Genomic DNA, 13,127 nt, shown 5'->3' on the forward strand with positions numbered 1-13,127 from the left:
TGCTATAAACCAGAGGGCTCGGTTCTACAGCGAGCCTTGCGAAATAGATTCCACTCCAGACCATCACCTATTTCCAAAGCTCATGTTTTCTTCCAGGCTGGATTCTTCCTCACTTGGTTTGGGGAGGCCTCACCTTCTGCTGCAAAGTTTAGGGTCAGTGTGAAAACACTACCAGCTACTAAGTTCCAAAATAAATGTCACTGGAAGTACTTCTGCTCAAGGGCCTTGAGGACACCCTGACATGTTTGACTCAGGAATAAAATTAGTTGTCTGTCAAAAGGCACAGGCACAGTGATGGTTTCTGGCCCCCGTGTTAGCAGGTTCCTTCTTGTAGCCTATTGCAGCTGGTGTGCCTTTCATGAAACAGAGGAAACACAATTTTCCAGGTGCCCCAATTGTCCCAGTCAAACTGAGAAACTTTTAAAAAATGTAAAAGGTAAAGAACCAATTCAGTTTCAAGAAAATCTCCGACTTCGCTGAGACCCTGTGGAGTTTCGTGGCTTAACGGTTGTGTTTTTAAGCCGAACATCACTGGTGCTGTTCCAATTGTGAGTTGTAATAATATATCATGAGAGGGATGGTGCGCCAATGATGTATGAGTGCAGTACATCGTCTGAGCGCCACAGCTTTCATGACGTATGGCTCCAAACCACAATGAGAGTTTAAAGGAGCTTTTAGTGACCAAGCAGCTTTAAATTTCAAATTTTTAAAAAATTAAGGTCTTTTCAAGTCAAATACAAGCAAGCTGATGGAATCTGATGCTGTATAGAGTGTCACTGAACTCTGAAAGCCTGGGTATGTGTCTTTTCCTTTGGGCTTTAAGCTCACAAGGTGGAAATAATTGGCAGGCTCTTCTTCAATTCCCCCTCCACAAGAAGAGAAGCCCAGAGAACTGAACAAACATGAGCGAGTGTCAGTGCATCTGTTTTGCCCATCAGTTTCCCCCGTCCTCCACGCTGCACACGTGAATAGCTCATCTTCACTGTAAAGTACTGGATCACGAGATGCTGTAATAGGTAGTGGGTAAACCCAGGAGAGATTTGTTTTCTTTGTTTTGAGGTGTTCTCCCACTAAAATTTAGAACAAGAAGAACAGATAAAAAGTAGATTAACTTCCTCACCCATTGCTCACAAATTCAAAACAGGACATAGGGGAAGAAAACTCACCTTTTCTATCATTTGTCTTGGTAAAGTAAAGGAAGCACTGATTGCAAATGAGAAGAAAAATAAAAGATGAATAGCATATAGGCCACTCACCCTGAGAAGGAAATGGGAGCTATTGTCATAGTTCCATCACCTCTCCTGTTTTAACGATACGTTTGTAAGACGGCGATGTTGCTTATGAGAATGCACCCACTTCATTTAAAAACCACTCGCTTTTGGGGGCAAGGAAATCACTACCAATTAAGAAAGCGGGTGCTGGGAGAACTGCTCCTCCTCCTCCTTTTTTTTTTTTAACCCTACTACAGTAAACAGAACAAAATGAGAAATCTCCCTGCTGTTTGTGCAGTAGACTCAAATGGGAACATCAAGAGACAATTACATTTCAAGTGGCTTCTTCCATTTTCCTTTAGTGAGTGAATTAAAGGGAAGAATGGTGGTAGAGTTACTGCCATGTGGAGAGAAACATCTGGGCATGAGGCATTAACACAGCCTCCCTTCCCATTATCTTGCCTCTAGTTTTTCACTTCTTTGGCTTCCTCCAGTAGATTGTAACTCTCAAATTACTGTAGATTTTTGGTGTCTACCTCCTACCTCTCCCTGACTTCCAAAGGGCAGAACATCCTCTTTTCATCAAATAGAACCATTTACTGTCTCAAAAAGAAGTCCCAGGCTTCTTTTCTTCTGTACTAGAGGCTTAAGTATATAATCTAGGTAATGTAAGCGTTCAGAGCAGGCCTCCCCAAGATGTGCGCTTTGGCACGTGGATTCTGTTGAGCTAAAGGCAATGGAGACCCTGTGGGCTCAAGAGAAACTACTTCCCCTCCCTTAACTACCTAGAAGAATTTCAATTGGGGATTTTTCCCAGAAAAAGAGTTATTACCAAAGATAAATTTTATCTAAATGTCCCCGTCTATATGGCAGGGCAGACATCTAATTACCAAACTTTGCTCTTCTTCTCATCGTCCTGTGAATGACCCTCCCGTCCTTGGAAGCCCCAGTCCCCTATCCCATTCCTTAGCTCAGGACAGCATATGTACCTCATTTTCGTTTTCTGTCTCTGTACCTCTCATACATATTCGGTTCCCGTATGTACAATATTAAGTTTGATTTTCTCCTGTTAATCTGTCTTATCTCAGTTTAATTCTTAGAGCAGCCAGAAGAACCTAGAAGGGTAGAGGAAAGTTTTCTTCCTCCCTGACAGTAACAAAGATGTGGAAATAAACGCATCACCCACTACTCTGAGGCTGTTGTCATTTGAACAACAGGAGTGATGCAGTCCTAGCATCTAAAGAGATGGGGGCTGTTTCATCTGTTATTTGAAGAATCCCCCAAATTTAGTCCTCTTCTTTTCTGTAGAGAAAACACGGACACACCATTCAGTCATTTCTTTCTCATAAGGTAAAAAAAAACTTTACTTACACATTTATAGTACTTTCACACCATTCATCTCCCCATTTTTAAGTCATTATCAATGATAACATTTGCTACCATTTACGTGAGAGCATTATGTACCACTAACTGTGCATAAGGCTCTATATGCATTGTCACATTCTCACCAAAACACTGAGACATAGGAACTGTTACTGTGTCCATTGCAGCAGATGAGGAAACGGAGGCTTACAGAGAGTAAGTAAATTGTCCAAGGTCACCCAAACTGGTCAAAGTGGCAGATCTGGGATTCTAAGCCAGGTTGAGGGGATGTCAAATCCCAATTTAGTTAGGCTATCATCCTTCCCAATTAAATAACTAATATTTGGGTGAGTGTATGCCCTGGTTTATTTGAAACAGTCTGGGTTTAGACGTATACGTATCTTCGTCGACTTACAACAGGGTGACATCCCAATAAACCCATCGTAAGTTGAAAATATCATTAAGGTGAAAATACATTTAATATACGTAACCTATAGAACATCATAGCTTAGCAACCTGCCTTAAATGTGCTGGGAACACTTACATTCATCTACAGGTGGCAAGAAAAATCTAACACAAAGCCTATTTTATACTAAAGTGTTGAATAGCTCATGGACCTTATTGAATACTATACAGAAGGTGAAAAACAGAATGGTTGTCTAGGTACAGATGGTTGTCAGTGTATTTGTTGTTTACCCTTGTGATCCAGTGGCTGACCGGGAGCTGTGGCAGCTGCCACTGACCAGCATCACTAGAGAGTACGGACCCACGTATCGCCGCGAGCCTGGGAAAAGATCAAAATTCAAAGTATGGTTTCTACTTATTACATTTGCACCATCGTAAAGTTAGAAAATTTTAAGTAGAACCATCGTCAGTCGGGGCCCATCTATAGTTATAAACAGGCCAGTGTAGTGATGAACAATGCCTCCTTTCACTCCCCAAATTCCCCTTTGGACAATAAATTATATGGCCCCTCACTAGTAATGTGTTTCATGCTGGGAAATCTGATTTCTGCTGGTTTTATTCTTATCTGCCTATAAGGGGGGAAAACAAAGAGGGGAGGGAGGGAGGGAGGGAGGGAGGCAGACTCTCATGAAGTTGTTTTGAAGGGATGGCCTTCTAACTCCGTTCCTCTGCTTATTGGCCATTTACACATCTTCTTTGGAGAAATGCCTATTCATCCCCTGCCCATTTCCTTAGTTGGGTTTTTTGTCTTTTTATTACTGAGTTGTAGTAGTTCTTTATATGTCTTAGATACAAGTCCCTTATCAGATGGATGATTTGCAAAATAATTTTTCTCCCATTCCATGGGTTACCTTTTCACTTTCTTGACTGTATCCTTTGAAGCACAAAGTTTAAATTTTGGCGATGTCACCTTCTTCCACTTTTAAGGACCCTTGTGATTACATTGGGTGCAGGTGGATAATTCAGGGTCATTCATACTCTCCCTGTCAGCTGGTAACAATGCTTTTATCAGCTGACAGGGAGAGTATGAAGGTCAGCTGGTAACAATGCTAATCCTTCTGCAACTGTAATTCTTCGTTGCCATACAAACTAACATATTCACCAGCCCTGGGATTAGGATATGGACATACTGGAGGGTCCACTGTCGGCCTCCCAAAGCAGTGTTTTTGTTTTTCTTCAGAATCAGACTTGCCTTCTGTGATTACTCATTAATCTGAGGGAGAGGGATTCATACTGGGGCAACTGGTGGAGGTTGCTGGACCCTAGTTATGGAACAGGGTAGCTCTCTCTCTCTAGTCTTCCCTGCCCTTTCCCCACCATGATTTTATCCCTTATAGACAAATTAGAATATATTCTGACAAGGACAAGACACATCAGTGTGACTATACTGACCATTCTCAGGTGAGTATGGGGTAAAGTAGATGTGTTCAAAAGGATGGAAGGAGACACACAGATCGTGCAAAAGAGGCGGGACCTATAAAAATGTTGTTAAGGTATTAACACTGACAGAGACCCTACATTTGGAGAAAAAGATAACGGAAAGGGCTTTAAAAGCTAAAATGTCCTCAGGCAGATGAGCCAGGAAAGGGTGGATCTACTGCTTGGTGCAAACTACATACAATTAATAAATTAGGGGGAAAAAAAGACTTTTCATTGAACAACTTGGTTAATCTATATATCTGACATGACTTTGAACTGGGAAGACGGAAGGTGGAAATGGGACTTAGGAGATAACATCCTTGCTTTAAGTGAATTGAGATCTCTGGGCAAAGGCAGTTTCCATCCCCTGAGGGATGCAGGTCTGAAAGAACTTGCAGATGTGATCAAAGACATTACTGAGAAATCATGGAGCTGGCAGAGGCATCAAGAGGCCATGGCGAAGAGGTGTCCTTGTATTTGGAATCCGGAGAGGCAGGGTGGCCTCCTGAGAGATGGTGTCACTTGGTGGTGAAGAGCAAATGCTCCAGTGTCTGATGACAGACTCAGGTTCAGATTTCACCTCCTGGTCACTGCCTTCAGGAGCTTGGCCACGTTGTTTAACCTCTTCGGTCTATTTTGTCTCTTGGAAATGGTGATGCATTTATTAACAACCTCTAGGCAGCATTGTAAGGGTTAATTGAAATAATGATGTAAATCAACCCAGGGACTGGTATGTAGTGATCTTTCATTAAATATTAACAACAATTACTACTACTAAGGATAATAATAGTAATTGTAGAAACTAGTAGACTCAGGAAACTTAAACCCGTATTTCCTCACAAGTGATTTTCTCCCTCCTCCGCAACTACTGCCATGGATTTCTTTGTGAAACTCCTTTTCCTTGGAAAAGTTATCTGTGCTTATTTATCTCCTTTTCTTCATCTTCCACTCTATCTTAAATCCTCTTCAGAAAAAAAAAAAAAATCCGCTTCAGTTTTTTTTATTAATAACAGTTTTATGGAAATATAATTCACATACCATAAAATTCACTCTCTTTAAAGTATACAGTTTCATGTTTTTCTAGTATATACACAGAGTTGTGCAACCATCATGATTATCTAATTTTAGAATAAATTCATCATCCCCAAAAGAAACGTCATGTCCCTTAGCAGTCACTCCCCATTCCCCCTGGCAACTGCTAATTTACTTTCTATCTCTATGAATTTGCCTATACTGGGCATTTCATATAAACAGAATGATATATCTGGCCTTTTGTGTCTGGCTTCTTTCACTTAGCATAATTCTTTCACTTAGCAGTACTTCATTCCTTTTTATGGCCAAATCATATTCCATTGTCTGGCTATACCACATTTTGTTTATACATTCACTACTTGATGGGCATATGGGTTGTTTTCCGTGTTTGGCTATTATGTATAATACTGCTATAAATATTCATATACAAGTTTTTGTGTGGACCTGTTTTCAGATCTTTTGGGTACGTGCTTAGGAGTAGAGTCCTGAATCATATGGTAACTCTATGTTTAACTTTTTGAGGAAGTGCCGAACTATTTTCCAAAACAGTGGCATCATTTTACATTTTCACCAACAGCCTGTGAATGCTCTCATTCTCCACATTCTCATCCACACTTGTTATTTTCTTTTTTTAATATTGCCATTCTATTGACTGCTAAGTGATATCTCAATGTGGTCTTTATTTTCATTTTACTAATGATTGATGATGTTGAGCATCTTGTCATGTGCTTTTTAGTTAAGTTTTATTCTCCCAGTTTCATGGAAACTAACTCAAGCTTTCAACAGTGCTGACTGTTGATGATACACTCCTTGAAATTCCTTCTTCCATCAGTTTGAGAACTTACCCTCTCTTGATTTGCCTCCTTCTGTGCTGTATCCTTAATGTGAGTCCTACTTCTTCTCTTCCCAAACTTCAAATGTTGACGTGTCCCAGTTCTGAATTTTTAGCTCTGCCCACTAGGTTTTTTTGCTGGACACTTATATCCACCTGAAACTAAATTGTATATTTATTTTCTTGCTTATTTTCTGTATCACCCTTTGCATTGTAGCTCTATGGAGGCAGGGACTTTGTCTTGTTCGTTACTATATCCCTGGTTTCTAGACTAGAACTTGGTTCTAAATATTTTTGCATGAATAATTATAAATGTTAGAAAAATGTAAACAGATCTTATATGAATAAAGAGTGGCGATCTCCATAATTAAATAAGTTTCTGGATTGCTAATTAAACAAATTTAACCATGTGTCTTTTGAGTGGGTCTTCTCTGACACTATGCTAGTGAGCATTGTGGAATTTTAGTTGACCATGAAAACTTTTTTGGTATGCAGTGCATCATGGATTTTTAAAAATTCTCTTCCCACTCAAGCAGCTATACTGTAAAATTTAATTAGAGGTTTTGTTAGCACTTAAAAAAGTCAATTGTGATCACCAAAGTTCAATATGAAGAACGAATTATGTCGAATTATCTCAGTATGTGCTGTTCATGGGGGTTTTATCAGAATGCCATTCTATTGGAAGGCCATGGCAATGGTATTCCTTCACAACAGCGAGGTTTTGAGCAGGCTCTATGGTGATTTCCCTTTTCTGAGAAGTTGAGTGGTTTGTCAGGATCTTGTGATCAGTCTGTCACTTAAGAATTTAAGTCAAGCTCTCAGGCTGTGTTGAGAGCTATGCCCTTGGGGAACATCACCTATACAGTGAGCTGTTTACTGTCATCAGTGTCACAGTGAATTTAAAGTGGTTACCAGTGATCAAGGGTGGCAATTCCAGGACAGGGTGGTAACAGAGCCTGTAGAAATAGCCCTGAACACTAACCCAGGAGAGCAAGGTAAAGAAAAAGAGGTGTGGGATGGGCCTGGACCCAGGAGGTTTCCCTAATGTAAGTTCACAGCCACCTGTATGTCATTAGAGGACAAGAACAGACATATTCATAAGGACAAGGCACAGAGGGTGACCAGAGAGCGGCAAGTCGAGGAAGCATTGAGTAATAGGTCTCCCATAATGCAACAGGGCAGGCAAAACAGTGAGTGACCTTGGTGCTTACATTAGCACATTTTCAGGAGAGGAGGTCAGGAACCAGATGGATCCTGTAAGCCATGGTTGTGGTTGTCTAAGTATGGCCCTGGACCAGCAACATTGATATCACTGGGAGTTTGTAAGAAATGCGAATTCTAGGGGCCTGGCGATCTGTGTTTCACCAAGCCCCAGGTGCGTGCTCAGATTTGAGAACCACTAGTCAAAGCAACAGAAATAAGCTTTAGCAACAGAGTAACTTTAACCATGTCCCATTCAAGGAGCTTCTTAAATATCTTCCCTGCTGGTGTGGGAACCAACCCCTGAATGTGATCTCTATCTGCTGATTAAAAAATAAATAAACATAAATAAAAAGTAAGAGTAATACTGCTGCAGTTGTATGTATTAAGTATGTACTAAGCAGCATGCTAGGGACATGGTTAGCAGATTTGATCCTCTTAGCAACTCTGTGAGGTCGAAACGTTTGCAACCCCCCTTATAGATGAGGATACTGAGATATAGGCCTTATGAGGCAAGACCAAAGAGCTAGTAAGTGGTAGGTCCAGGATTTGCATTAGGCAGTTTGGCTGCAGAACACTGGTCTGGAATACCTGATTATTGAAAGGTCCAAGGGAGATGGTGGGTGGGTGGGTAGATGGATGGATGGATGGATGGATATAAGGAAGAAAGGAAGGAAAGGAGGGAGGGAGGAAGGGAAGAAAGAGGGGGAAAGGGTAGCTGCAGGTTTGGGAAGTAAAGATTGAGTACGCCTTCTTTAAAGGGTGGGCTATTTCCATGTACCGTGGCAGTTTTGCCGTCTTGCTATTAAGTCAACTAGCCCACGTGCATCAATCACTTTCAGCCTGGGTTTATCCCGCACTGCTTCCTTCTAAGAATTTGTTTCCATGGGTAGTTTGTGGTGTATTTTTCCCTGTCTGTTTTTTCTCCCTGTCTCCCGCTGCTCGCATAGTCTTTGTGACTTAGGCATGCGCTCGTCCCAGTTGTTGAGGAATCCATGACTGGCTTCATCATTAACTGGCGAATATTCTGGGAAGAACATGTCACTCTTTGGGGACCATGTGCTCAGGGGCTGATGTGAAGCTCCTCTCTGCTTTATTCACCTTGGGCCGCCTTGTTCCCTGCCTCTGCTTTAATAGCATATCATTTTCCCCTCCTCATGCAGCAAAGCCACAGGGACACTTAATCTCACATTCCCCGGAGGCCCTTTGGAGGCTTGGAGACTTGGAGCTTGATCCCTGTAATCAAGAAGGGGTGGGTGTGATGGGAGACTAGGTTTGATTCTTTGTCTGCCTGTCCACATTTAGGCTTTTCCTTTTCACATTCCTCCCCCTGGTTTGTGAACATAGCTCAAGGGCAGGAGTGAGGTTTAACTTAGGCTGAGGTACAATAGAGGCTCTTTGGAAATAAAACTTTTCAATGGCAGTTTAGCCTTGAAGGATATTGAATTAGATATGCTGTGTGCCTTGATTCATGATCTCTGCATAATAGCATTGCTATGTATATTACCTGGGTGCTTTAGTAGACTGGAGAAATGGACTGTTTAAAAGATTAACTTCACAGAATCAGTGTTATGTGCTGACAAAGAATGTGGTGGTAAGAGCCAGATGGGCTGGCTTCCTGTGCTGACTCTTACCACTTCCTCTGGGGCTTTGACCTCTCTGAGCGTAGATTTCCTCATCTGTAAAATGGAGATCTAGTAGAACTTGCCTCAGGGGATGATTCAGATCATTAAATGAGATAAAAGACAAACCCAGAGCTTTCTTATCATAGTAACTCAACACTTAATACGTGAGAACTATTGATGTTACTATTATCTGATTATCATTTGAAGCCCTGGTTCTGTAGCTTGCTCCGTACTCCTTTCTACTTTCGCTCCTCTGCTCTGTACTTATGCAGTTCTCTGTTAGCCAATTCTTATTTCCTGTCAGTTTCAGAGTCCCTATGGTCACCTTTTAAGACATGCTGTCATTTCAAAGCACTGGCTAAATACAGCCAAGACTGACAACTGTGAATAATTGCACAGAGCCCCGAAAACACTGGCATTTCACTCACACTCTCATATATGCCACCACGTTGTCCTCTTGTTTTGAGCCTCTATTCTCTGCCGATTTCAGATATAGTTACTAAAGGGGATCACCATCTTCCTCTGAAAAATAATCCCGCAGGAGCCAATGTGGAGTAATTGGACTTCATGAGAACATCACTATCAAGTCTAGAAATATATGGGGAGATAATCACATTTTATTCTTTCTTCCTTGTACTTTTTCAGCATGTTCACATCCACGTTCTCCCAAGGAAGGCTGGAGACTTTCACAGGAATGACAGCATCTATGATGAGGTAGGTCTGCGCTCTCTGATCTTATCGTTTGATCATCGGGGCTGGCAGTGTGATGAAATCAACCTAATGAACCAGGTACCCTAGATATATGGTCTTAAATGGGATTCTACCCAATATAAGACTTGGGAAGTGGCAGTAGAGGCCAAGGAGCCAAGAATGGCCATTGCAGAAACTGAAGACAAATGAATTATACTGATTCTCTTTTTCAAATGTAATCTGGCAGAAACCAAGTGTCTTTGTGATTTCTGTCCTGTCGTTTACCAAGGTACTAAACATTTTCATGGAGGTACAGCCCAGAGGTTCCGTAGGAGATAATCTAGAGTGCCACCAATGGAAATCAAGCAGATTGATACGTGATTTTTTCTTTTTTTAGTTGAATACTACATTTAATTTTAAAACCACTTTGGAACTCAGCTTGTCTCTCCTAATAGCATTTATTCAGAGTGGAACTTTGAATTATGGTCAGCAGAAACTAGGTTGGTTTGAATGATGAGTGTAACCCCTGTGTCATAAGCATTTAGCAGTTAACTTACTACTTCCATTCAAGGATATAAATGTGAAACCACTCTAAAGATGAGCAGCAGAAACCAGGTGATCTGCTCCTAGGACCTCATCTACATGAGAACCTTCAGATGTCTGTCTGTGCTATGCGGAGTGTAGACCCTCTAATGGATATGCTGGTGTAAAATATCAGAAGATAAGTTCAGTTTAAATATTTCTTTCAGCAGGGAGAGGGCACCTATGTTCCCCACGTGTAAGAGCTGATCTGATGGCAGTGGGGCTCTGGAGTGCTTGGTTGGAAAGGTGAAAACACTGTTTTCTTAGGCTGAACTGTCCCCTTGAAATCTTGTTTATATTCCAAATGTGCTTGTGACAGAAGCTGCAGGGCTCTACATTTCAGCCCAGTTTGAGACCTGATGTCCAAGGCTGAGGCTGGTGTGTGGCCTTTCTCTCCTCCACACTCTTTTGCTCTCTCGTGTACACTCTCCCAGTGTCCCCAGCCTCACAGGTGAAGCAACACATGTCCCTATCTCCTACCCATTAGGAGAAGCTTCTCAGGAGAAGTAATTGCTAAAAGAGTTTTCTTTTTCCCCATTAATTGCTAAATCGTAAGTACCCACTAAGGGAGATTGTGGTACGAGACTTGAAGATGTTGAACGTCGGAGACAGGCAGAATTAGGTTCAAATCCCAGTGCCACCTACTGGGATTGTGTGATGTTGGACAAGTCACTTAAACCCTGTGTTTTAATCCCCTTTTCTTTAAAATGTAGACAATATATAATACATACACTTCAAAAGGTGGTTGCATGTAATATATGACATACTGTACATGAAAAGCTTATTACAGGGATTGGTACATACTAAGCACTTATTAATAATTAACTGTTTCTGTTCTTATTACCATTATTAGTTTTGTTTTTAAAAAACCAGCAACGGTGAGTAAATGGAAAACCTGGATTTGAAGCCAGGTCATTGGATGCGCCCATCCAGCGCTCTTTTCAAGGGTCAGATTTCCAATTTTCCCTCTGTCTTAAACTGCTCGCTCTGAGATTCATCTTACTCTTTGTGCAAAAATACGTCTCCAGTTTGAGCTCATAATAAGATAATGCCTAGAAAGCAGCCCGAGAAACATGAGGCATTGCACAGGCGTTATTGGTACAAGATGTAATGGACGTCAGACTGAGTGACCTTAATCAGAAATGATGGAGTGATGAGGGGCGGCATTCTTTATACTGATGGGAGTACTCACCCCAGATTATGCATCTCTCCATGAAATACAACAAACACACTGCCTGGGAGGGGGGGCAGTGGGAGCAGGGACAGCAGGAGACTGAGCTCCGTAAAATGTAATTGTATTCCTGCTGCTGCAGAAATAGAAAATGATGCCTGGAGAAGCTCTAGATTATAAATTGGCTAGGAATGTTGTATTCTCCCTGGGCACTGTTTTAAGAGGGATGGTGACAAATCGGAGAAGGTTCACAGAAAGGTGATTAGGATGACAGAGCCTGGAAACAGTTACCTTGGGGAGTCATTGAAGGTGAAGATGTGTTGTCTGAAGAAGGGAAGGCTGTGACAGGGTCACTCTTTCTAAGTATCTGAAGGGCTGGCAGGTAGAAAAGGTATTAAAGCTGTTCTATGCGGCTCCAGAGAGCAGATCTGGAACTGTTAGGCATCAAGGAGTCAGGTATCAGTTCCACATAACAACAGGTCAAATTGTTAGAAACTTTTGAATACCTAGAGTGCCTTGTGAGGGAGGGGGCTTCCCATCCCCGGACCTATGCAAGCACAGAATGAATGACCATGATTCTTCGGGAGGACTTCTCCATCCAGTTCTTGGATGGGCCACATGGCTCTGTGATTCCTGTCTTTACATATCTGACCATTTGACGGTTACCTCCATCTTTAGGTTACGAAAGTTCTGTAACAAATAGTGTAGGGTTCTTGTTGTTGTTGTTAGTGTTACAGCATTTGGGTTACTGCCTAATAAAATATATTCTTTCCTGTTCAGTTCATGGAAATATAAGATATAACTCTTCCTTGACTTATATGAGATCACTCTAATGAGTTTTCTCATTCCCAGCCTCCTTCCTGCTTTTCCTCCAGCTCGGCGTTGCCTACTGATGTTCCATGGGCTTTGTTTGCCTCCTCATATGTGTTTTATTTTGCTTGTGAAGGATTTTTTAATGGCATGCTTTATTTTGCCTGCAACATCTTTTTTTAATGAGTCTGGATGCTATTAGGCATGTCACTCATTCTCGAGGTCACTACCGCTCCCTGTCTCTTACCCGGCTTGCCTCACTTGTTTATGATACCAGCCTGGCCTTTGAAGGCATTTGAGTTTGAGGTCCTTGCCTATTTCATGGGTTACTCCTCTTCCCTCTACCACTCAGATATCACTAGTCCCCAGTATCCTCTGTCCAGTCTGTATGCCACTCATCTGTAACATCCATTTCACCTCCTTGCTTCCTCATTTACAACGCTGTGGCCCTGGGTGAGTTCTTTCACCTCAGTAGTGGGTCTGCCCACCTCCCCAGCTCCCCTCAGCCTCATTCTTTCTCACCACTTGCTTTTGTCAAATTCTCGTTCCCACCTCAGGGACTTTGCACGTGTTGTTTTCTTTGACTGTAACTTCTTCCATCTTCTCTTCCCCTTCATGTGGCTTCAGATCTTCTTCCAAATCTCAGTCCAAATATTACCTCCTCAAAGAGTCCTTTTTACTGATCCCCCCCCCCCCACCTCATCTAAGACAGCTAATCCCCTATCCCC

At 41.9% G+C, this 13,127-nt stretch overlaps 1 protein-coding gene across 11 annotated transcripts in view; it reads left to right on the forward strand.

The window, feature by feature from the left end:
• The window catches only part of FHIT (fragile histidine triad diadenosine triphosphatase), a 1,501,152-nt gene that overhangs the window by 1,315,972 nt on the left and 172,053 nt on the right, over window positions 1-13,127 (forward strand). For all 11 annotated transcript variants that reach the window (XM_068557818.1, XM_068557827.1, XM_068557828.1 and 8 more), the window contains one exon: window positions 9,792-9,860. In XM_068557818.1, coding sequence (XP_068413919.1) covers window positions 9,792-9,860 — 69 coding nt within the window. The remainder of the gene's footprint in view (window positions 1-9,791; window positions 9,861-13,127) is intronic.

This window comes from Eschrichtius robustus, chromosome 12 (assembly GCF_028021215.1).
Source record: "Eschrichtius robustus isolate mEscRob2 chromosome 12, mEscRob2.pri, whole genome shotgun sequence".
NCBI lineage: Eukaryota > Metazoa > Chordata > Mammalia > Artiodactyla > Eschrichtiidae > Eschrichtius > Eschrichtius robustus.